This window comes from Leopardus geoffroyi, chromosome E2, assembly GCF_018350155.1.
Source record: "Leopardus geoffroyi isolate Oge1 chromosome E2, O.geoffroyi_Oge1_pat1.0, whole genome shotgun sequence".
Lineage (NCBI taxonomy): Eukaryota > Metazoa > Chordata > Mammalia > Carnivora > Felidae > Leopardus > Leopardus geoffroyi.
In genome coordinates this window covers 49928644-49954038 of record NC_059335.1, presented here as the reverse complement: position 1 = coordinate 49954038, position 25395 = coordinate 49928644, and the positions used below count along the sequence as shown (strand labels likewise).

Sequence of the window (25395 nt, the reverse complement as noted above, 5' to 3'; positions counted from 1 at the left end):
CAGTTGCAGTGTTGAGGAATGGACATTAGCTCTCAAAACAAAATCTTCAAGAGGGAACTCTAATAAACAATCTTGCTAATGTTCTTGAATTAATATTATGTAAAATACTATGAACTTTGCAAGCAATGCATTTCTTTAAAATTTGTTGACGTTTATGTTGAGAGAGAGAGAAAGAACAAGCTGGGGAAGGGCAGAGAGAGAGGGGAACAGAGGATCCAAAGCAGGCAGGCTCTGTGCTGACAGCAGAGAGCCAGATGCTGAGCTTGGATTTCCCCAACTGTGGGATCATGACCTGAGCTGAAGTCAGATGCTTCACCGACTGAGCCACCCAGGCGTCCCTGCAAGCAAGGCTTTTTACTTTAAAGAAAGTTAAGCTTTCAAAAAATTCACTTTCCCTCCAAATATTGGAGGTGTTGCTGATGTCTTCCAGCCTCCTTCACCTGGCTGCTGAACCATCGGATTCTCATTGCTAGATCCGTTTGAAATCTACGCGCCGGGTCTGGGGAGGGTATGCAATTCCCCTACTGTCTTATAGGTGGCGCTGCAGAGAAGGGCAGAGCTTAGCACGTCCTACTCTGGAGCAGGAGACACTTGCCCAGTAGGGGGCGTAGCCCGTGGGTGCCAGGTTTCGGTGAGCCGTACGCAACGTCAGGGGAGGGAACAATTCTCGCCCCGCCTCTGCCATCTGCAGCGTCCTGTGATTGGAGGAAGGTCCCATCACTTGGCCGAGCCGTTGAGGTGGGAGGAAGAGGGCCCCATCCGAGGGTGACGCTGAGGAGGTAGAGTCAGAGAGCGCTTTGGTCTGTGAGTGAGAGCGAGCGAGCCTCGGCAGCACTTCGGACGCTCCCCCACATTTCTCTGCGGTGAATGGCGGCGGGATGGAGCACGAGGGGAGCGGCGGCAGCGGAGGGTCGGCCGGGCTCCTACAGCAGATCCTCAGCCTGAAGCTCGTGCCGCGGGTGGGCAACGGGACCCTGTGCCCCAACTCCACTTCTCTCTGCTCTTTCCCAGGTACCGGCCCCGCCCCGCCCCGCGCTTGCGCACTCCGCGCTCCGTCGCCGCCGCCCGGCCGGGGGGCGCCCCTTCCCCCGCGGCGGGGTCCTCTCCGCCCGGCTGTCCCACTTTGTCGGGGCTGTATGCCTCCTGGAAGGAGGTTCCCGCTCCCTCGGCGGGGAGCTGGGGGATGTAGCTCTTCCTCCGTCGCTTCCCCGCCGGCACCTCTGGCGGACCATTCCGACTCTGCGCTGGGGGCCAGAGCGGAGGGAGCGGCCGCGAGTGGACCCGTCAGTGGAGGGAGCTCGGCCTCCACCCGAGCTGATGTTGCTGTTTGGAGTTTCCAGAAGCTCCAGGGTCAGACCGGGACCCGACAGAGCCCCGGAGGCGGTCGCGCCTGCTAGTTAGGGGCTCGAGGCGCCTGGCCCCTGTGGTCCGCGCCGGCCGCGCGGCTCTCGCAGCTCGGACGCCGAACCGTCCCGGCCGGGCTGAGGGGCGGTCGGCACTCCGCGCTGCCCTGGTGTGTAATTTCGCCCCAGCCCCGGGTGCCCCCGGGTTGTCTGCCGATCGCTCCCACCTGCGTCCAAACGCACCCACTCCGCCAGCTTCTCTTTCGAGGAATCACTTTCTGAGACCTGTTGCCGAATTCCCCACTCCCGCGTTCGAGATCTCTGACACAGATGCGTTTTCACTCTCCTTAACGCCCGCCGGAGCTTCTGCTGGGCCTGATGTAAGGGTTTTTTTCAAAATTATAAGAAGGTAGAAAGCTCTCCATGCTCAGAAAACTGAGAGGAGGAGAAATGACTGGGGGAGGCTCATAAAGGCTTTGAGGGGAGGGCGCAGTTCTGTGTTGGACCTTTAAAAGGCCAGGAGACAGAACAGTGACCATGGAAGGGTGAGGTTGGGCTGTCCGGCAAAGGTGACTGGGAGTAAACAATTCGAGAACTGGGCCAGGGACCTGCAAAAGAAGAACGATTGGATTACTCACTGACTGCAGTCATAAACAAGGCACCTGTGATTTCTCTTCCACGGGGAAGCGACTGCCGGGCGCCATTGAGTGGACCTCCGGGACTTGGTGTGTATTTACCTGCCTAGTAGTTTCCCTGACAGCTTTGTGGGACAGCTGATGATAATAACCCGTTGGGGCAGATGCAGATGTTAGTTTGGAACTCTAGCTAAAATGATAATCTGGCAGCTCACGTTGTTTCAAAAGGTACTAAGAGCACATTTGACCGTGACAACAAATCTGTGGCATTCTGGAGACACTATGAAAAATGCAATGTACACACAGTCTGGAGGTTCTGCTGGACCAGATTAGTCTGTTTTTGTTTCCTTATTTAGAAATTTTCAAACATACTGATACATTGAAGTACTTTACTTCCGACTCATTATTAACGTTTTCATTCTTTTGCTTTATCTCTATATGCATATATGTGTGTGAATTGTGTATGTACATACATACACACACGCACACATTTTTATTTTCTACAGACCCATTTGAAAGAAAGTTACCGAAGTGATGATACTTGGTGCCTAATACTTCAGCATGTATCTTTTTTTTTATTTATTTAATTTTTTAATGTTTATTTTTCAGAGAGAGAGAGAGAGACAGAGTGTGAGCAGGGGAGGGGCAGAGAGAGAGGGAGGCACAGAACCCAAAGCAAGCTCCAGGCTCTGAGCTCTTAGCACAGAGCCCGACGCGGAGCTCCAACTCACAGACCGCGAGATCACGACCTCAGCTGAATTCTGATGCTTGACCAACTGAGCCACCCAGGCTCCCCACATAGCTTTTTTCTTTAAAAAAAACCAAACAAACGAAAAAACCCAGATCTAATCCAGGATCACACTGTGCATTTAGTTGCCATGTCTCTTTAGTCTCCGTGAATCTAGAACAGTTACTCCATCTTTGTTCCTTCACATTTTTGGAGAGTCCGGCCTAATTTCATAGAATGTCCTATAATTTAAGTTTATCGATCATTTTTTTCATGCTTACATTCAGATTAAACATTTTTGTTTAGAATCCTATCTATACAGGTGATGTCCACTTCCCAGTGCATTGTATCAGGAGACCTTTAACATCACGGTGTACCTTTACTAACACTGCTGTCAATAATCATTTGGTGAAGGTGGTGTTTATCGGATCTCTCCACTGAAAGGGTACCTTAATCCTTTTGCGATAAGTCATATGTGAGGTGATACTTTGGAGCTGAATATTCTCCAGTCTGTCTATCTTTTAGTTGCCTTTTCTTTAAGATCGAGATAAGTGGATTTGGGACAGTAGTTAGACATTATGTCATAGCAGCTATGACAGCTATGAGAATTGTTTTGCTTTCAGAAAGTATTCTGAAAACAGGAAACTGCCACATGAGTTTATGGGTAGTTCTATTGATATATATATAATTTGGGGGAACTATTCATTCATATTCAGCAAGTATACATTGGGCCCAGTGCAGGCTCTGGGCTTAGGATATAAACATACATGAGATATAGCCCTTGATCTGAAGTTGATCAGAATGGGATGGGTAAACACAGAGCCTCCCTGCTGTGTCTCATCTTTAACTGGACTAATGGATGTCATAGGTACGTGGAGTTTGATCCTTTTTGAGGCACCAAAGCCTGCTTACAGTGAGTTCTATTCATTGACCTGAATCTGGAATTATTTCTGTTTTGGCCTCACAGAAAAGGCTACTTGCACTTTACGACAAGTCAATATGGCAAAATCGTTGCTCTAAAATACTCTGTGGTTTGTCACCATCAGGAAGCTTTGAATTGATTTTTTTAACCTGCATTTGCAATTTAGCCACTTAGATTGCTGCCTAACCCTCCCTATTCCAGGTTGTTCAGATTTCTTTTGTCATCGTTTTTTAGCAAATCTGAAAGGCAGATCTTGTCTTTTAGCAGGAATGATACGAACTTTCTGAAGGTAGGAATTTTTATTAATGGCAGTGTTAAAGCGTGTCCTGTGATAGTTAAACTGAAACCTACCTAGGGTTTGGTTGTGCCGTTGCCGGAGCCAAGAACGGGTCACACTCAAGACCAGTTATTTATTCATTCACTCAGTAAGTATTTACGCAAGTGTCTGTTGCCTGCCTATTATTTTCTAGGTACCAAGTAAAGATGTGTGGTGAGCAAAACAAAGGAGGATAGAGAGAAAATGAAAGTATGGAAAGGAAGAGCTGGTGTTGTCAGACAGGAGGGAGATAGTAAGTGGCAGGTCTTGTGCGTCAGGTGGGGGAATGCCGTTTTACTTAGGGTCATGAGGAAGCTCTTGATGATGATGCTATTGGAGCTGCAATCTGAAGGACGTGAGGCACGAGCCATGCAGCTGTTGGAGAAGCTTCTGGACAACGACACAGCAGGTTCAGAGCCCTGGCTCAGGAGTTTACTTAGGAAACATAAAGAAGGCCACCATGGAGGACGGAACATTGTGGGCAAAGCAGGGAGGAAGGGGTGAGGTCACCTCCCAGAGGGTGGTATGGGAGGGTTTTGAGCAGAGGACGGATGATTTGACCAACTCCTGAGTGTTCAATTCAGTGGTTTTTAGCATCTGCAGAGTTTGCACCCATCATCACATCTAAAGTAACTTTAGAATATTTTATCACCCCAACAAGAAACCTCATACTTGGGGCGCTGGTGTGGCTTAGTCAGTTGAGCGTCCAACTCTTGATTTCGGCTCAGGTCATGATCCCAGGATCGTGGGCTCAGGCCCCACGTTGGGCTCTACGCTGAGCATTGAGTCTGCTTAAGATTATCCATCTTTCTCTCTCTCTCTCCCTCGCTTGTGTTTGCGCTCTCTCAGATAAAAATAATAATAATAAAACAACCCCTCACAATATACTTCATACCCTTTAGCACTGATTTTCTGGCTTTGTGTGAATAGACGGAAGGCCAGATCAGGACCAAGAGGCCGCTGGAGTGAGACAGGCCAGAGGGTTACACTCAGAAACCAGCAGTGAGCAGGCAGTCAGGCAGTGGTGTCAGAAGAGAGGTGATAGCCCGCAGCGGGCAGTCCTGGTGGGAAGGCCATCACTGTTAAGGAGGAGTGGAAAGGTCTCTTGGGGAAAACTCCCTGCTTTCCTTTATTCTCACACTACTCCCACGTTCACCACATTCTGACACCGATCGTAGGGTTTTCTACACGTCTATCAATTCTGTGACACTAGTTGGGTGTCCTGAAGTTCAGTTCCTACTCTGTCTACCTGGAGTTAACACTAGATCCCACAGGTAAAGGGCTCAGTTTCCCTAGTTCGTATGCCAGTTAGAAGTCTAGGTGGTTGGCTGTGCTTCTGACCGGCCGGCTCTAAGTTGGAGGTTCCTATGACCCTCTTCCTTGGTTCAGTTAATTTTCTAGAGTAGTTCACAGAACCCAGGAAAATACTTTACCTACTAAATCACCAGTTTATTACACAGGATATTAAAGGATACAAATGAACACCAGATAAAGAGTTACATAGGGTGAATTCAGAAGGGATTCTGAACAAAGGAGCTTCTGTCCCTGTGGAGCTGGGGCCTGCCACCCTCCCAGGACATAGGTGTAGTCACCAAACCCGGAAGTTCTCTGAACTCCCTGCTTTGGGGATTATATGGGGGATTAATCACGTACACGTGATTGATTATTAACTCCACTTCCAACCCTTCTCCCTTTCCAGAGGATGGAGGGTGGGGCTGAAATTTCCATGCTTATAATCATGGCTTTCTGGTGACCATCCTGGAGCCTACCAAGAGTGCCTTCTGCGAACAAAAGAGGTGCCTGGAAATTCCAAGGGATTTGGAAGTTCTGTGTCAGAAACCAGGGTCAGAGAGTAAATATTAGGGGGTGCCTGGGTGGCTCAGTCAGTTGAGGGTCCTGTCATGATCTCACAGGTGCATGAGTTTGAGCCCCGCGTCGGGCTCTGTGCTGACAGCTCAGAGCCTGGAGCCTGCTTCAGATTCTGTGTCTCCTTTTGTTTCTGCCCCTCCCCCTGCTCATGCTCTGTCTCTCAAAAATAAATGTTTAAAAAAATAATAAAAGACTAAATATGAGAACAGAATATTTTCTAGCACCATTATTTTTTTCTTAAAAAAATTTTTAAATGTTTGTTTATTTGAGAGGGGGGTGCGGCAGAGTGCAAGAGGAGGAGGGGCAGAGAGCAGGCTCCAGGCTCTGAGCTTTCAGCACAGTGCCGGATGCAGGGCTCAAACTCACAAACCGTGAGATCATGACCTGAGCCGAAGTTGGACACTTAAGCAACTGACACTTAGCACCATTATTTAAAGGGTTTTAGGAACTCTGTCAGGAACTGGGGGCAGTAACCGATATATATGTATTTGATTTTGCAGGGGACCAGATAGACCCCATGGTGGGTAGGTGGGGTTCAGTAAGAGAGGGGTCTCACAGTGGGCATTGTGGAGAGATGTAGGCTGATGGGCAATTAGTATGAAGGCAGTCCAGCACTGAGTTGCAGGACCAGGTAGGACTACAGTTCCCAGGTTCCCTTAGAACCCTGGCTTCCGAGAAGCTGACCTTGTTCATTCGGTTGTTTGACCTGGAACATAAAAAGATAGAGTGGGGCCAGCTAAAAGGATGGCTGAGTGCTGAGCCTTACCCTGCCCGCTTGGCTTAGGCTTCTTCTGCTTCTCTGACTGGGGCCTGGTTGGTCTTGAGGCCTTGCTTAGAAATTGGTTGACTCAGTTGTGGAGATTAGATAGGGAGCCAGCCATTACAAACCCTTTCTGTTAATAAAGAACTCACCTAGAGGAATCTGCAGTCTGTGTGGCTTATCCCTTTAACTGAACCGTCTGTCTGAAAAACAGATTCTTAAAGGTAATAAGCTCCTTGTGGGCAGCATGTTTGTCTTGTTTTGTTTCACTCAAGTGCCTGACATAGGGGATGGGCTCAGTAAATACTTGATTGTTGAAAGAATAAACTCTTGGCGCTTGTATTAGTTTGCTATTGGCACAGTAACAACTTACCACAATTTAGTGGCTTCAAACATCGTAGAGTTCTGGAGGCCTGAAATCCAAAATGGGTCAGCAACGCTGCCTTCCTTCTGAAGGTTCTAGGAAGAATTGGTTTTCTTGCCTCTTCCATCTTCTACAGGTCACCTGCATTCCTTGCCTCTCGCCCCCTTCCTTCATCTTTAAAGCCAGAAGCATAGCATCTTCCAAGCACTCGGTCTCCAACCCTCCTGCCTCCTCCTACAAGCACCCTTGTGATTACATTAGGCCCATTTGGAAAAGCCAGTCTACTCACCTATCCCAGGATTCCTAACCTAATCACCTCTGCAAACTGCCTTTGCCACCTATTCATGGGCTCTGGGGATGAGTGTGTGGACATCTTTGGAGCCCAGTCTGTCACCAGTGCTTAATCTGATTGCCCCTTATAATTTTTTGTTGCAGATTAATTTTCTGATTTATACTTCAACATCAGGCAGTGCTAGGACTTCAGCCGTCAGAGTAAGCAAAGCTGAAGATAATGCGCTTGATTTGAAATAGTGAACAAAGAAATACTGTAAGATATGTAGACACAGATTTTTGACAGCATATTGAACCGAAGAAATGAAAAGTACTATATGATGATCCATAAGTAGCTATTACATAGATAGCAAATTAAGGTGCAGTAGGTTAAAGGGAAATCGCTTAGTTTTTTTTTAAGTGTTTTATTGATTGGGGTTTGCCTTTGCTATTAAGAGTCCTTTAATAATCTCATCCATCTGAAAAGTGTTTTATAAACTAGACTACTCACCTAACATAATAAAGCCCTTTTTTTCCTCCTTAATGTGACTTAAGTGATGTTCTATAAGATTTGTAGGCACTGATGGAGCTAATGGATGCAGCTCAAGGTTGTAGGAGGGTGCGTGCGGTATGCTTCCCCTTCTCAGAAACTCCGGAAGTGCTGACCTGCTGTGCCACACCTTGTTTACAAATAGGCTTCTCAGCTTTCAGGAAAATTAAGATGTGGATTGGTAGCCTAGCAGTCCTCCTCAGGCAGGTGCTGTGCACCAGGAAAATAGGGAAGGAGTGAGGGTTGGTGTTTTAGGCTGCTGTAACAAAATGCCATGGGGTGAAGTTTTTTTTTAAACATTTTTTTTTTTAATGTTTTTATTTATTTTTGAGACAGAGAGAGACAGAGCATGAGCAGGGGAGGAGCAGAGAGAGGGAGACACGGAATCCGAAGCAGGCTCCAGGCTCTGAGCTGTCAGCACAGAGCCCGACACGGGGCTCGAACTCACAGACTGTGAGATCATGACCTGAGCTGAAGTTGGACGCTTAGCCGACTGAGCCACCCAGACGCCCCTAGGCTGAAGTGGTTTAAGTGGCTCAGTCCATTAAGCTCCTGACTCTGGCTCAGGTCATGGTCTCACGGTTTGTGAGTTTGAGCCCCACATTGGGCTCTGTGCTGACAGCTCAGAGCCTGGAGCCTGCTTCGGATTCTGTGTCTCCCTCTCTCTTGGTGCTCCTCCCCCACCCGTACTGTCTCTCTTTATCTCTCAAAAATGAATAAACTTTAAAAAATTTTTTTAAAAATAAAAACTTACTTTCTCACAGTTTTGGAGCCTGGATGGCCTTGCTGTGGTGAGGGCCCTCTTAGGCTGCCTTCTTGCTATGTCCTCACATGGTAGGGAGAGAGAGTGAGAGACAGAGAGAGAGGTCTCTCTTCCTTTCTCATCAGGCCTCGATCCTCTCGGACCCACTTTTATGCAGTTATCAATTTGGTATGTCTCTGGCAGATCAAGGCCTCACCTCCCAGCTCAATGCCCTGATGGTGCCAAGGCGTCCAGTATGAAGCCAGGCTCCAGCACCGCCTTGAGTTGTGCAGTGCTTACCTCTAAAACTTGGGGAGCTCCAGCAGGGCCCGAGAGTAGTATCGGCTCAGTGGCGGGGTCTGAAGTCCGTTGTGGCAGCCAGCAGCCAGAATGGCAACTGCTCTGAGTTCTTAGAGGCAGATTTTGCATCCCATTGTCCACCTTGGGACGCTGGCGTTCCTGGTGCCATCATAGAATTTCACACGCTCGGTGGTGGGATAGAAGTCAGAGTCTCCACGTGATTTGGGGAGTAGCTGGTAAGGACTGTGGGATTGAAGATGGGGTTACTGCTTTGGAAGGGGACAGCATGGTTCTGTGCCATGGCGTGGGGTCAAGCTGGTGGCGGTGGAGTACGAGGGGGCTTAGGCTGAAAAGACCAAGCTGCTGTCACTTGAGCCAGGGTGCAGGAGAGGTGTGTGGGCACCAGAGCTCTGGCGGGGGCACACGTATTCGAGGGGCGGTTTCTGGACACTATATTTTTACATATATTAGCTTTTTATGTTACATATATTTAGTTTTTAAGTTTGGGACCTTACTATGTAATCACTTTATGCCCCATATTTCATGATCTAACTTGGCTTAGCAGAATTTGGCAAACCCTGTCAAACAGACCAGTTTCAACAGTATTATGAAATTTTTCTGAAGATAGATCTTGTTCGGCGGGGGGTAAAAAAAAAGTCTCACAAACGGTTTGAAACTTTTTATAGCAATCTGTTTTTCACCAGAGCAAAAGTGCCAAAACACCCTCAGTCGTTTGTTATTTTTAATAAGCATTGAGCCCTAGATGGGGCACACCTGATACTTTCATTCAACGCATGAACTAGGTGTCCTAATTCAGGTATGTGTCGAATATAGTGTTAATTGAAGCTTTAGGTGAGTCAAAATGAGCAAAGAATTAGTATAGCCATCGGTGACAATGCCAAGGGTGGCTTGGGGGCATTTGGCTCCCACCCACAACAAGAATAAGAAATTGGGAAGGAAACATGCACAGCAGTAATTCTTTTTTTTTTTTTTTTTTTTTGAAAGTGAAGCGTGAGTGGGGGAGGGACAGAGAAGGAGAGGATCCCAAGCAGGCTCCGTGCTGTCACTTGGGAGTCCACCTCACGGGGATCGATCTCACGAATTGTGAAATCACAATCAGAACTGAAATGGAGTCTGACGATCAACTGCCCAACCGTCTGAGCCCCCCGGCGCCCCCGCACAGCAGTCATTCTCACGACTGCTTCAGATGCAGCTTCAGATACAGCTTGGAGAAGAGCCCTGGTCCTGCCCTTCCCGCTCTCCATGCTCCCCAAGCCAGTTAGTGCTCCTCGTCATTTCTGTAATTGTTCATTCCAATCCCACCAACCTTCCCAAACTGTTCTTTTGGAAGCAAGAACCTTTTTTCTTCTTTTTCTACTTTCTTTTAATAATAATTCTGTAAAAGCCAGTAAGCAGCTAGAAAAGCTTTTTAAGCAAAATCAAAGTAAAAAGTGAATTGTCATTAGCCCTACCCCAACCTGTCCCACTCCCCAGAAATAAGGCTCTTTTGTAGCTTGCCAGCATGGAGCATGCGTGGGGCCCAATAGGGCTCTGCCCCAGCCCCCACTGGCACTGTGGGCTCTGGCAAGTTCCTTCCCTCCCTCTGCCTCTGTTTCCTCAGCCAAGAGCCAGGGATATCATGTGCCTCACAGAGTTGTTTAGAAGATTGCACTGGTTAAGATTTGTAAAGCACTTAGAACAGCGCCTGCACATGTCCTCAATATTTATTAAGTACACCTACATCCAGACTATTTTCCGAATTCATAGACTTACACACACGTTTGTTTCTTTTGTTTTTATAAAAACAGAGTCTTCTGTACACTCTTCTGGAACTTGTTTTTTTTTTTTTTACTTCCCACTGTGGCTTGGGCATCTTATCCCTTCAGTATATAAAGATCTATCCCATGTTTTTACGTGATAGTATAATGTTACAGTATGTAGGGGCACCTGGGTGGCCCAGGCGGTTAAGCATCCAACTTCAGCTCAGGTCATGATCTCACGGTTCATGAGTTCGAGCCCCGTGTTGGGCTCTGTACTGACAGCTCAGAGCCTGGAGCCTGCTTCGGATTCTATGTCACCCTCCTCCTCTGCCCCTCCCCCACTTGCACTGTGTGTGTGTGTGTGTGTGTGTGTGTGTGTGTCTCTCTCTCTCTCAAAAATAAAAAAATTTTTTTTTAAATGTTACATTATGTAGCTGCACCAAAACATGTTTGACAAGTCCTACACTGATGGACGTACAGTTGGCATCTAGTCTTTGCCATTACAGACAATGCTGCCGGGAACCCCTTGTTATCTCCAGCCTTGCCTGCATGTGTATTCCTGTCGGATGTATTCCTGGAAGTAAAGTCTCTGTGGCAAAGGTGTGCACACTGGACTTTCTTGGATACACCCTTCTAAATTACCCTCCAGAAAGGTTTTCTAGTTTGTACTCCTATTGGGAGTGTAAGGTGGGGCCTGTGAAATAGTGTCCGGACAACCCTTTACTGCTCAAAACCTTTAATGGTACTTTTAGGGCTTTCACACTGAAGTCTTTAGTCTGGCCTTGAAAGCCCACCATAGTGTGACCCCATCTGTCTTTGTAGCTTTTTTTTTTTTTTTTTTTTTTAAGTAGTCTCCATGCCCAATGTGGGGCTTAAAGTCATGACCCTGAGCTCAAGAGTCACATGCTGTACTGACTGAGCCAGTCAGGCGCCCCTATCTTTGTAGCTTTAACTGCTTTTAATCTTATAAACCCTCTGTTTTAGTCAGGACACTCGTTTTTACTCCGGGAAGTTTTGCCCCAGGAGGACATCTGGCAAAGTCTGGAGATAATTTTGGTCATTGCAACTGGGGGGAGGCCAGTACTGGCATCTAGTGGGGAGAGGCTAGGGTGCTGCTCCGTGTCCTGCGATGCACAGGACAGCCCCACAGCAAAGGGTTGACTGGTCCAGATGTCGGTAGTGCTGTGGTCCGGAATCTCTAAGTTTAAGCTGTTGACTGGTCTCTGAAACTGCCTGTTACTTACCTGCTCCTAGCGCAAGGATGGACAATATATTTTATCTCACATGACACCTTCATTGTATCCATGTGGGTAGCTAAGGGGCTATTTTGAGAATTCTGAAGGCTTGCCTGGGTTCACTGAGGGGAATTGCTCTGTCTGCTGTTTACCAGATTGCAAAGTCTTGAGGGCAGGGTGGTATCTCCTCCTTTTTTGTATTTTCTGAGGTGGCTCATGCATAGGTTTTTAGACATAGTTGGTGATCATATATTTTAATGTTGCCTAAATTACAGTCATCTTAAAAGTCAATTAGACATTCTCCCTAGGAACTAGTTGCGCTAACCTGCCCCCTCACTTATGTGCCGTTTGTCTCCAAGGCAGACATTTATATTTTCTGGTATTTATTTCATATCTTAAAGAGCTTTGCTATTCTAAGACGTGATGGCCTGATATGAATTTATGTATGTATGTATATATGTATGTATGTATGTATGTATGTATGTATGTATGTATTTAGGACCTTTATCCGTGGTAACCTATATTAAAAACATTGATCACTTACATGTAACACCCAGTGCTTGTCACAAGTGTCCTCCTTAATGTCCATTACCCGTGTAGCCTGTGCCCCAACCACCTTCCCTTCAGCAACTCTGTTCTTTATAGTTAAGAATAGTTACGAGTCTCTTATGGTTTGCCTCCCCTTCTGTTTTTATCTTATTTAATTTTTCCTTCCATTACCCTGTGTTCCTTTGTTTTGTTTCTTAAATTCCACAGGGGTGAAATCATATGGTATTTGTCTTGCTCTAACTTACCTCGCTTAGCATAATGTACCCTAGTTCCATCCACGTCATTGCAAATGGTGAGACTTCTTTTTTTTTTTTTTGATGGCTGAGTACAAAATGATTGTTGTGGAGTACCTGGGTGGCTTGGTCAGTTGAGCTTTCAGCTCTTGATTTTGGCTCAGGCCATGATCTCATGGCTCATGAGCTCAAGCCCCACATCAGGCTCTGAGCTAACAGTGCAACGCCTACTTGGCATTCTCTCTCTGTCTCTCTGTCGCTCTCTCTCAAAATAAAAAAAATTTTTAACTTAAAAAAATTAAAAAAAAAGGAAATGACTGTTGAATGAATAAAACTGTAAAGCTTTTCCATCGTAGAAGTCTAAAATGATTGATCATTTTAGAGGTTGACCAAGTTCTTCTGGAAATGGCCAGATAGTAAATATTTCAGACTCTGCAGGCCATGTGCTCTTTGTCACTGTTTCAGCTCTGCTCTTGTAGCTGGAAAGCAGGCCTAGACAAGATTTAAATGAATGGGCATGGCTTCGTTCAGTGAGAGTGTATGCACAAAACCAGGTGGTGGCCTGAGGGCCATGGTTTGCTAATCCCTCTAGAACCATCAATATTTAGATATTTGACTGCTGAACCTACCTGGCATCTGGATGGCTTTGAAAATGAAATAAGCGGGTATGATGACGAGCCCTTGGTAATTCCTGTACTAGGAAAGTCTGTGACTTGTGACCTTTCTTTGCTTTTCCTTGTAGAGATGTGGTATGGTGTGTTCCTGTGGGCACTGGTGTCCTCTCTCTTCTTCCATGTCCCTGCTGGATTACTGGCCCTCTTCACCCTCAGACATCACAAATATGGTAGGTTCATGTCTGTAAGCATCCTGTTGATGGGCATCGTGGGACCAATTACTGCTGGAATCTTGACAAGTATGTTAGACATTAAAATACCAGTCATACGTTTCCTATGACTAGTCACTTAATTTCAGGACCCATTTTAGAAACATGTCTGTGTGAAATGAAGAAAAAAGGGTGGCTTTTAACCATGGGCGCTTTCTTTAGCGTACTGTTTTTCTCTTATCTCTAACTCCCGCCTCCCCCTCCTATGATTTGGCTAACATCTTTGACTTCCTAAGTTGTATTTTCTCTCACTGGCTTCAGATAAGCCATGTGAGGCTTTTGAGATGTAGTAAAACTACATTTTGAAATCTAGTAAAAGGTGTTTATCTTTTTGGAAGCTACTGCTCCTTTCTTGTCAGCTATCAATTGACCGATGGCACCGAAAGATTGTTGACGAGGTCCTTCTCCTCACTCAGGATGAATAATAATTTTTTAAGGATGGAAGAATAATTCTAGTTCAGAAAAGTACCTGATTTGAGGCACCTGGGTGGCTCAGTCGGTTGAGCATCCGACTTCAGCTCAGGTCATGATTTCATGGTTTGCGAGTTCGAGCCCCACACATGGTTTGCTGCTGTCATTGCAGAGCCTGCTTCAGATCCTCTGTAACCTCCCCTCTCTGCCCCACCCCCACTCGTACTCTTTCAAAAAATTTTTTTTTTTTAATGAATGGTACTTGATTTGTCTTCTGGTTATTTTTTTCCCCTGTCAAAACTTTCTGAATAAGAATTGGAGGGGCGCCTGGGTGGCTCAGTCAGTTGAGCGTCGGACTTCAGCTCGGGTCATGATCTCATGGCTTGTGGGTTCGAGCCCCATGTTGGGCTCTGTGCTGACAGCTCAGAGCCTGGAACCTGCTTCAGATTCTGTTTCCCTCGGTCTCTGCCCCTCCCCCGCTTGCACTCTGTCTCTGTCTCTGTCTCTCTCTCTCAAAAAATAAATATAAACATTTAAAAATAAATTGGAATAACACAGGCACCTGGGTGGCTCAGTCGGTTGAGCTTGGCTTCAGCTCAAGTCGTGATCACACAGTTCGTGGGTTCGAGTGCCTCATCAGGCAGTGTGCTGACAGCTCAGACCCTGGAACCTGCTTTGGATTTTGTGTCTCCCGCTTTCTCTGCCCCTCCCCGCTCATGCTCTGTATCTCTCTCTCTCTCTCTCTCTCTCTCTCAAAAATGTTAAAAAAATTTTTTAAAGAACTGGAATAACAAATTATAAATTGTTTTTACTTGTTTTTGGCTTTTGCTGATATCATAAGGATGAGAATCAGTTTAGGTCATTTTTAAGCTCATGATTAAATATAAATATATTTTATATAAATTAAAAGCTCCAGAAACCAAAACTAAAAAACACTGCATTATCACATCCCTAAGTGAAAACCTCAGTTTGCATTTTGGTATATGCTTTCAGACGTTTTTCCAGGTGCACATGTAAACATAAATACATGCTGAAAAGATAGAAACACAACATTCCTGCTAATTTGTAATTTTTGTGTGAGTGTGTGCATTTAAGCCTTAAGCTCTAAATGGAACTGCCCCTCTGCCTTTTCTTTGACTTGAGGTTTTTTTTTTTTTTTTTTTTGAGGACAAAGTGGCCTCATTTCTTTGTGTTCTGTAGGTGGTGAAACCTTTGTGATAACAGGAGGAGGAGGAGGCCAGTTTTCTCTTGTCTGCATTAAGGTGTTTCCATAACTGGCTTTATATAGTATTTTTAACTGTATCACCTGCTGCTGCTCTTTAGAGACCCTCTGTTCCAGTTTCCTTATTGGATTACTGGCTCCTAGGAGCTGTCTCAGATTTCTCATCAGTAAAATAAGGATAATTCTACTCTTCTCAGATGCTGTGTGATGATAAAAGGAAATAATGTTTATTTAAAGTACTTAACATAATACCTAACACTTAGGAATCGTGCAATAAATGTGTCCATTCTCTCTTTAAGACTCTGCTGAAGAGAGTCCATTTCCTTCCCATTTTACTGCTCCTCCTGGTTTGCTTTTTTCCGTTGTTCCCTTCTTCGTCATCTAGGCCCCACCTTAGGGCCTACTTCAAGTCTCTTACACTTCTTTCTACCCAACCCACTTGTTTTGGAGCTAAATTATGAAGGGCCCGATGCAGCAGGTGCCTTGCAGATGTTAATAACACAGTACGTATGCATAGGCACTGGAGGTGGGCATTTGAAAGTCACAGATGTCCCAGGCAACCAATACAGATACTGGTTAATTTGCTCTTTCTTCTTCTTCGAATTTGTTAATATGTTTTCATATCACATGTGTAAAATGTGTAGGCATTTGATTGAGATGCTGTATGTTGTCTTGTATTATTCAACATCTTTTTCATGCTGTGCTTTCTCTGTTCCAGCTTGATCTGAGTATCATGAGAATAGGGATCTTAGAAAACATACAGGCAAATACCTGTTTGCAGGAATGAACACACTGACCAAGGAGGATTCTGTTTGGAATGGTCTTTGAGAGGAGGGTCATCTGGGAACTTTGGATCTATTATTGTCAAACTAATGAAATCTTGGCTCTCTCAATACAATGCTGAGTCCCTGTAACAATTCATCTGGGTTTCTAGGGAGGTACAGATGTTTGTGTTTGGTTTACTCCGTTTCTAGAAAGTTGTGGTGACTTAACGTAATAAAGACGATTAATGATGTGGGGAACAGAAAGGACCCCCTTAGCACCTCTGGCCTCATGCCCTTTGAATTAGTAACAACTTCATAAACGTAGAGTCACCCTTTCCTTTTCCCTCTGCTCCTCCTCCGTCCACTTTGGGAGGGGAGCTGAGTACAGTAGAAGGCAGAGCGGGCGTCTCTGGCTTTTTCTGAAATATTTCTTGCTCGGTTTCCCTGGAAAGTTTCATTGGCATTCATTACCAAAATTTTATTAGGTACCTGTTAAATGCTAAGCATGGCAAATAAGAGATGTTTTTGTGATGAGTTTGTAATCCGGTCATGTGGAAATTTGTGATTTGGGTTATGATTTCCAGATTATTTTATTCAGTAAATCCAGGAGACTCCATTTTAAGGACTCACTTTTCAACGTCTGAAAGCACTAATCAGTAATTTATAAGTCTTATGGAGAATACTTAAAATCTAGAGAAAAGTATAGGGAGAATAAGACATTTCTATGATATTTAAATTTTAATGTAAAAAAATCTGGAATATTCTACTTAGGGTAGGATTTTAAGTACTGTATTTTCCTGATTATATTAACCTTGATTTTTTTTTTTTTTAACACTCTTGAATTTTTAAACAGGTGCTGCAATTGCTGGAGTGTACCGAGCAGCAGGAAAGGAAATGATACCATTTGAAGCCCTCACCTTGGGCACCGGACAGACATTCTGTGTAGTAGTGGTCTCCTTTTTACGGGTTTTAGCTACTCTATAGCGAACACCCTTATACCCCGATGGCAAACCTCAGTTTTACAGAATCCTCAAAAAGAATACATTATGGAATGTAGTGTTTTCTTAATTCTTCAAATGGAAGAAACTTGGATGAAGAAATACGTGTGAAGAACGACATTTCAGCCCTTTCTGCGATTTGAAGCTCCAGGAATTGAAGATCTTACCGGACTCTTATTGTTCTCAACCAAAACAAATCAAGTGGTTTTTTTTTTTGGGGTGGGGGGTGGTATTTAAGTAGTTTTACAGGTGCACCTTTACCCAAGCTAGGTCAACAATGCTTCTAGATTGACATCCTTTGCACTGAAATGTATAATAATCTGTGAGAAAATGCAATGTTGCCTATAACAGAGAATCTATGAAAAATACTGGTTTCTTTCCGAACAGAGTATACCATACTAAAACCTTATTTAATCTAATCTTGATTAGAATTTGGCAGACTCTTCTTTTGCTACATCTTCATGACAGTAAGTGCCAAGTAGGTTTTGGTTGAGTAGAGCTTTGAGAACAAATTTGGTGAAACAGAACAGGAAAAAACCCTACAACACAAGTAGTGGCTTCAGTTCCACTGCTGAAAGAAAAAGAAGATGATGTGACATTTTATGGAAAACTATCTTGACCTCTGATTACTTAACATATTTTAAGAGATGTGAATCTATTGTTTTGTACATTTTATCAGAATAAGCTAGCTTACTGAGACTTTTTTGCCTCCCAAGTTCCTGTACCCCTTTTCTTGTCACTTTCATTCTCTTGATTTTGGTTAATTGGAAATAGACCCTATTAAATAGCTTGAGTTCAAAATTTTAAGCCAGATTGGTTAGGATGCTGTTTGGACAGTGAGGTACCAAAAAAATTGTTTTTTGTTTAAACATTGTTACAGTTTTTCTTAGTGACTTTAGTTGAAATTGTTGAAATGTAGCTTAAACTAGGGTAGAGGTTATTGATTTCTTAGTCTTAATATGGTTACCACTTTTACAGTATTGGGGGTCACTCCCAGAAAGTGCCTAAAATTTCATTTTCAGATATACTTCCACATTTTACATTTCCCTTCAAGAGACTCTGTTTCCTTACAGAGAATTAAACATCGTTTCTTTAACCCAATTTTAGCTATCTTAATTTTTCTTCTGCCTAAATTGCTTTTTTATTAAAATGTCTGAAAACTGTGACCTTCAAAAGAAAAAGGATAGCAAAAATTAGATATCTAAATTGATCCTTACCACCTAACTGCGTTGTATGGAATACAGTCATTCTGTTTTCAGAATAGTTTCTGATTCATTAAACCTGATGTTTTTAAAGGTAAGTTTTCATTGTGACAGTAAGGCTAACAGCCCGTGAGGTCATGTACACACAAACAATATCTATTCCATTTAAAGCAATATGCCCTCCAGCTTCTGATTAAAAATAGCCTGGAAGATGAACTTATCAGGGAAAGTCAAAGAGGAAAAATTACAAAGAGGTCACAAAATTAACTGGAGATTTCCTTCTAACTAATAGGCCATTAGACCACTTATCAAAATTACAGTGACATATATTCAGACTAGGTGGAAAATTACAAGAAGACTTGGAATGCCAGCAAATGTTTTTATACATTCCCCAAGTTTTCTCTCCAATGCTCAAATCTTTCTTTCAAGCAAATGTAGCCTTTTTTTTTTTTTTTAAGAGATTGTATTTTTAAGTAATCTCTACACCCAACATGGGGCTCAAACTCACAACCCTAAGATCAAGAGTTGCTTGCTCCACTGGCTGAGCCAGCCTGGTGCCCCTAAGTCTTTAAATAAGACTCCTTTTTCCAGTTCAAGGAGCTGTGATTTTTGCAAAGTAGCCCTTCAATTTAAGACACTTGGGGACAGGGGTGCCTGAGTGGCTCAGTCGGTTGAGTGTCTGACTCTTGATGTTGACTCAGGTCATCATCTCACGGTTTCTGGGTTTAAGCCCTGCTTTGGGCTCCTCACGGAGCCTGCTTGGGATTCTCTCTCTCTCTCTCTCTCTCTCTCTCTCTCTCTCTCTCTTTCTCTCTCTTTCTCTCTCTTCCTCTCTCTCCCCCCTCCTCCCTCTCCTCCCTGCTCTCTCAAGATAAACTCTAAAAAAAAAAAAAAAAAAGTGGGGACATTATATCCTTTATTGTAGAAAGTTATTTTAATCATCTCTCTTGAAATATACCTCTTATTAGAATTCTCACCTAAAACATTTTGGATAGAATTTCACAAGCTAAACATGTGGGCCTATGGTTGGTAGGCCCCTCTTCCTGAATACTAATTTTTGAACATACTGATAGATGATTTAAATATTTGGTTATTTTTCTTTTAGAGCCAAGACACAAAAGTTAGTGCATTTTGAAAGGTGTTTTTGTTCCCATCTTTGTTTGTTTGTTTGTTTGCCATATTTTGATGATCTGCTTTTTTAAAACTTCAAATATAAACTATATCTTTAAATTACTGAATATTTCATCCATCCCCATATGTGAACATTCTACTGTGAATAAATTTCTATAGACCTTTGTATAGATTGAGCTTTGTAGCTTGAGATGTTTTTAAGGAAAAACTATTTGGATGATAAAGAATGTCTATTCTTTTTTGGATTTTTTTTTTAATTTCTAGTCTCAAATACACAATTATTTGGGGGTGGTCACTCGTGGAAAAATACTGGCATTTGTGGCTGAACATTTTATTTTACCATATATAGGTTTGTAGAATTTTTGCCAACAACTGGCTTTCTTAGTGGCTATGCAAACACCCCTTCCCAGCTAGATATCCACTTTTTTTTTCTAGATATCCACTTTTTTTTTTTTTTTTTTTTTTTTAGTATTTTTTATGCAGGGGAAGGAGGCAGCTCGCAGTCATAAAAGCTGGATTCTTTAATACGGGGGCTTGGTGGGGGTGGGGGAGGCATTTCACGAAAACTTAAGTCCATGTACCAATTGCAATGAATATTCCACAAGAAGGATGTCTCTTTGTGCTCTTAACTCATTTTTAAATTTTGCAGCAGAACATTTACTGGAAATGTCTAAACCAGTGAGAAAAAGTTGATGTAAATCATTAAGCCATTCCTTATGTTTTCTAATTTTTTTTTAATGTTTTATTTCTGAGAGAGAGAGAGAGAGAGAGACAGAGCGTGAGTGGGGGAGGGACAGAGAGAGAGGGAGACAGAATCTGAAGCAGGCTCCAGGCTCCGAGCTGTCAGTACAGGGCCTGATTTGGGGCTCGAACTCCCCAACTGTGAGATCATGACCTGAGCTGAAGGCAGCTGCTTAACCGACTGAGCCATCCAGGCACCCCATGTTTTTTAAATTTGGAATTGTATGTTGGCTTTCGGTTTCAGTGTCCTTTCTGACTGCTCTGGTGTGTATTAAGTTCTTACTGCAACTGCAGTGCATATCGACCTTCCCCAAGAAACCGTTTCCTGGGAGGTGAGGCCGGCCGCCATCATCCAGCCCCAGGCAGGAAGTGTGGTGTGTGTGCATTTCTGTTTCGTGCATTAGTTAGGCTGGTTGTCACTAAAATCAGCTTAGCTTTTGTATTAGATTATTTCACCAACTGCTACAGTCCAAATGATCAAATCTTTGTACAACAGAAAATTATTTAAATTTTATTTTTCTACTGACATTTCTAATTCTGGTATAAATGTTTATCAATAAAGAATTTCAATTCTGTGAACTGGGACTATTATTTTTATATTCAGTGGCCAATGAACTGAATCTTGCAGTAACGTCTGACTTAAATTTAGGGAGTTTTAAATAACTTACTACTTAACATATGTTTGGCTGTATTCCTTTTATGTTCAGCGTCTTACTAATTTATGGTAAAATTCTTGTTCAAAGGTGTGATTAAACTGTACTTAATATGTAATCTTGAGTCCTCTTAACTGCACTTTGTGGGCTAGATCTTATCAACTGGAAGCTTTTTGTATGATACCACACTGGCATGGACAAAAGCTGATAAGATGTATGAAAAAGAAATATTTCAACAGTAAATTCACGTGACGAGAGGCTCCCAACATTGGTTTAGTACTCTTCATTGACATTGTAAGTCTTTTTCTGTTCTGCCATTTTCAGCAAATTGGATTGGCCTCTTTGAGTAGCTTACATCATGGGCACAAGATGACCACTGTAGTTCCTGGCATTGTAGACAATGTCTGGCAGTAGACTGCCCATCCATGTCTCTGTAGTTTTTATTGAAGCATAATATACGGTAAAGTGCACAAATCTCAAATGTGTAGCTTGATGAACGTGTATGGGTTCACACATTTATGCTGAATACGACTCAGATCAAGGTACAGAACAATATTTAGCACCCCAGGATAACTCTACATGCAGAGTTTGGCCAGAAGCCCCCAAGACTGTATGGACCCAGGACCTAAGAGGAGGAGCTTGTCTTCAGTTTTCAAAAGGTGATAACCCAAGATTGGACAATGGAAAGAGACTGTAGAAGAGGAGGGGCTGAAGGTGCTGAGTATGGGGGCACCTGGTTGAGCATCTGACTTCGGCTCATGTCTTGATCTCACAGCTCATGGGTTCGAGCCCCACGTCAGGCTCTGTGCTGACAGCTCAGAGCCTGGAGCCTGCTTCGGATTCTGTGTCTCCCTCTCTCTCTCTGCCCCTCCCCTGCTCACACTCTGTCTCTCTCTCAAAAATAAATAAAGGTTCTGAGTATGGTAGAGAGGACCCCATAAACTCTTGCTAAGACAACACCGTAATAATGAACCAGGAATCTTCTAGGGAGTTTGTACTCTGGCCAACTGGAGAGCCCTGTCTAAAGGGGCCAACCATTACTTAGTCCCTTACTTTATGGGATTTTGAGCCCAGTATGTCCAGATTTTCCAGTTTTTCAGGGGAAGTTGGAAATCTAGGTTGACATCTCAATTTTTAAGTGCTTGCAACAAACTTGAATTCACATAAAATGCTTTTCGGGTCAAACAGTGCATGCCTTTGAGCTGGATTTGGGCTCTGTTAAACTATTTGAAATAATGGAAACTAGCTCCTACCCTGATTATCCTTAAAGTGGCTGGAAACTGTGAATTTGAACAAATGCATGGAGTGACAGCTGCAAAGAGACTGGGAGAAATGAGATGATGCTGGGGGAGAGTGTGTTGGAGAATTCTAACGCATCCTTTTCCCCAGGGGCAAAAGGCTACATCCCAGTTTGTCACTGCAGGGTCCATTTACAGTGTCCAAGGAAAGAGGCTGGCATGGTAAACTCCCAAATACTGAGTCCTAATTTCACATCTACTTTTCTCTTATCCTCCCATAAGGACGATCTACCTAAAGCACAGACCCGAATGTAAGAACTAAAACTATAAAGCTCAGAAGAAAACGAGAGTATGTTTTGTGATCTTGAGTTAGGCAAAGGCTTCTTAGATAGAACCCCAAAAGCACAAGGGACCAGAGAAAAATAAATTGGACTTGGTCAAAATTTAAAAATGTTATGCTTCAAAGGATGCCATCAAGGGTGTAGAAAGACACGCCACAGAATAGAAGGAATTATTCAAGTCCTGTGGTTTATAAGAGACGGCTATTTAGAATATATAAAGAACGCTTAAAACTCAATAATAAAAAGACAAATGATGGGGCACCTGGGTGGCTCAGTGGGCTAAGTGTCCGACTTCGGCTCAGGTCATGATCTCGTGGTTCGTGGGTTCGAGCCCCGCGTCTGGCTCTGTGCTGACGGCTCAGAGCCGGGAGCCTGCTTCGGATTCTGTGTCTCCCTCTCTCTGCCCCTCCCCTCCCCTGCTCGTGCTCTGTCTCTCTCTGTCAACAATAAATAAATGTTAAAAAAATAAATAAAAAGACAAATGACCTGGTTTTAAAATGGGCAAAAGATCTGAATAGACATTCTCCGAAGAACATATATCATGGCCGATAAAGACATGAAAAGATGTTTAATATCAGTCATCAGGGAAGTACAAATAAAAACTACAATGAAATGCCACTCACACCCACTAGGATGGCTTTAATAAAAAAGACAAGGGGTTTGGCAAGGTGTGCAGAAACTGGAACCTTCAGGCATTGTTGCTGAGGTTATAAAATGGCACAGCTGCTTTGGGAAGCAACCTGGTGGTTCCCCGAAAGGTAAAGCATATGATTTCCATATGATCAAGCAATTCCACAGGTACATCCCAAAGAGAAATTACCTCCGAAGATGTGTTAAGTGAAAGGAGACAGTTACAAAAGACCACATGTTGTATAATACCATTTACATGAAAAGTCCAGAATAGGCAAGTTTATAGAGACAGATTAGCCTGAGGCTGGGGATTGGGGAGAAACGGGTCAGAGGCTCATTTTTTTATGTGATGGCTGCACAAGTCTGAATTTACCAGAACTATTGAGTTGTGCACTTTAAAGTTTATTTATTTAGGCAATCTCTACACCCAACATGGGGCTTGACCTCACAACCCCAAGATCAAGAGCCACATGCTCTACCAACTGAGCCAGCCAGCCACCCCTGAACTGTGTACTTTAGATGGGTACCTTTTATGGTCTGTGAATTATGTTTCAATTCACTGTTTTTATTTATTTATTTGTAATGTTTTATTTTATTTTTGAGAGCGAGAGAGAGAGAGAGACAGAGAGCGAGCGCACAAGTGTGGGAGGGGCAGGGAGAGGGGGAAACACAGAATCTGAAGCAGGCTAGGCTCTGAGATGTCAGCACAGAGCCCGATGCAGGGCTGGAACCCATGAACCACGAGATCATGACCTGAGCTGAAGTTGGACATTTAACTGACTGAGGCACCCAGGTGTCCCCAATTAGGCTGTTTTTAAAAGTTTGCTGCGGGGCGCCTGGGTGGCGCAGTCGGTTAAGCGTCCGACTTCAGCCAGGTCACGATCTCGCGGTCTGTGAGTTCGAGCCCCGCGTCAGGCTCTGGGCTGATGGCTCAGAGCCTGGAGCCTGTTTCAGATTCTGTGTCTCCCTCTCTCTCTGCCCCTCCCCCGTTCATGCTCTGTCTCTCTCTGTCCCAAAAATAAGTAAACGTTGAAAAAAAAATTTAAAAAAAAAAGTTTGCTGCTATAGTGCCACCACAGTGCCCCTTTTTAACATTTATTTTTATTTTTATTTTTATTTTCAAGCTAGTTAACATACAGTGTGGTCTTGGCTTCAGGAGTAGAACCCAGTGAGTGATTCATCTCTTAGATATGACACCCAGAGCTCATCCCGAAAAGTGCCCTCCTTAATGCCTGTCACCCATTCACCATAATGTCCTTTTAATCACAGGTGTGTTCATCTATTTCTTAGATTAACTCTAGGACTGGGTGACTCAAACCCAGACTAGTATAGAGTAACAATGAAGAGCAATTTTCAGCTGAGAAAAACCCTAAACCTGAACAAAAGGATGTTAATTGTTGCGATCTCCTGTGTGTCTGTTTCTGATTACTGCTTCCCATAATTGGATTCTAATTAAGAAAAATTTTTAATCTGATAAAATGATAGAGACCATAGGTGGCCGTACTTCCATGTGGACTAACTTGAAGGATGCATGTGGGTGTTGTCTGAATTCTAGGATTCAGTTGATTCTCGTTTACAGTACTTATGTTTATAAAGTCATCGTGCACATTCAGTTAGCAATTCAGGGTTGGGTTCCTGTTAGTCTCCGGTCACAATCTTTTTTGTCAACCGATTAATACATAATCTCGTTTCATGTGTGTTTCTGTTCAAGAACACCTTATTTAATACATCTTTCTTACAATAATTATGTGCAGTGTTTTTATATAATAAAACACGGTTTCAATTACAGCATTTTTGTATAACGTCCTCTACAATACTGAGATTGTATTACTTAACTCTTTTCCTCAGTCAGACACACACATGCAGTAATCATGTGTAGTACACGTAGCAAACACACAGTATAACATACAATATTCACATAAACACAGAGTACGTCAACACATACTGTATATTTCACAGTAATGCAAATAGAGTCTGGAAAACGTTAGAGATTTCATTAAAACATTAACTAAAATCTTACTGTTGCTGGAACTGCAGGATGTGTGATGCTACAGCACACAGTGTGGTTAAACCTCTTGACCTTGGTTTGCCCCACGATAACCACGGGGGAGGTAGGTGGAGTTTATTCTGCAGAAGAGGAAGAGGGAAGCATGTCAACATTTGGCAGTTCAACCTCAGGAGTTTGCCTCTCGTGACTTGTTGACGGAGTCGGCGATTTTCCCTCCCAAACTGGCTCAAAAAGTTGGGTCAGCCTTGTCTGCTTAGCTTTTTGCCTCAAATCTTTAAGCATCTCGGCATAAGGGGCAAATGCTGTGGAGGTGAGGCGCTTAAATTTGAGGCTGCGATCAAGCATAGGGTCACACTCTATCATGTCATTGAAAATTCTTTCCAAGGCAGAATTCCATTCTGATATTTTGGTCGCTGTAAGAGGGTCAATTCTTGAAGTCTTAGGCTGACTCTCATCGCCGTCCTCATCACTGCCGACCCCAATGCCTTGTTTTGCCATCTCGTCCAGGTCTTCGTTGGTGGGTTCTACTGCCTTCTCTGCCAAAATTTCCTCCACGTCTTCCTCCTTCATGTCGTCAAAGCCTTCTCCACTTATTTGC

At 43.6% G+C, this 25395-nt stretch overlaps 1 protein-coding gene across 6 annotated transcripts in view; it reads left to right on the top strand.

Moving 5' to 3' along the window:
- Positions 1-20698, top strand: part of TMEM170A (transmembrane protein 170A) — a 29935-nt gene extending 9237 nt beyond the window's left edge. Inside the window, exons 1-3 of one of the 6 annotated variants that reach the window (XM_045443577.1) lie at positions 691-1011; positions 13318-13419; positions 16709-20698. In XM_045443577.1, coding sequence (XP_045299533.1) covers positions 879-1011; positions 13318-13419; positions 16709-16839 — 366 coding nt within the window. In that variant the 5' untranslated portion in view covers positions 691-878 and the 3' untranslated portion in view covers positions 16840-20698. Of the gene's footprint in view, positions 1-690; positions 1012-1082; positions 1724-9813; positions 10077-13317; positions 13489-16708 lie in introns of those variants that run through there. The other 5 variants (XM_045443574.1, XM_045443579.1, XM_045443576.1 and 2 more) reach the window with 5 other exon arrangements.
- The last annotated feature ends 4697 nt before the right edge of the window (positions 20699-25395 follow it).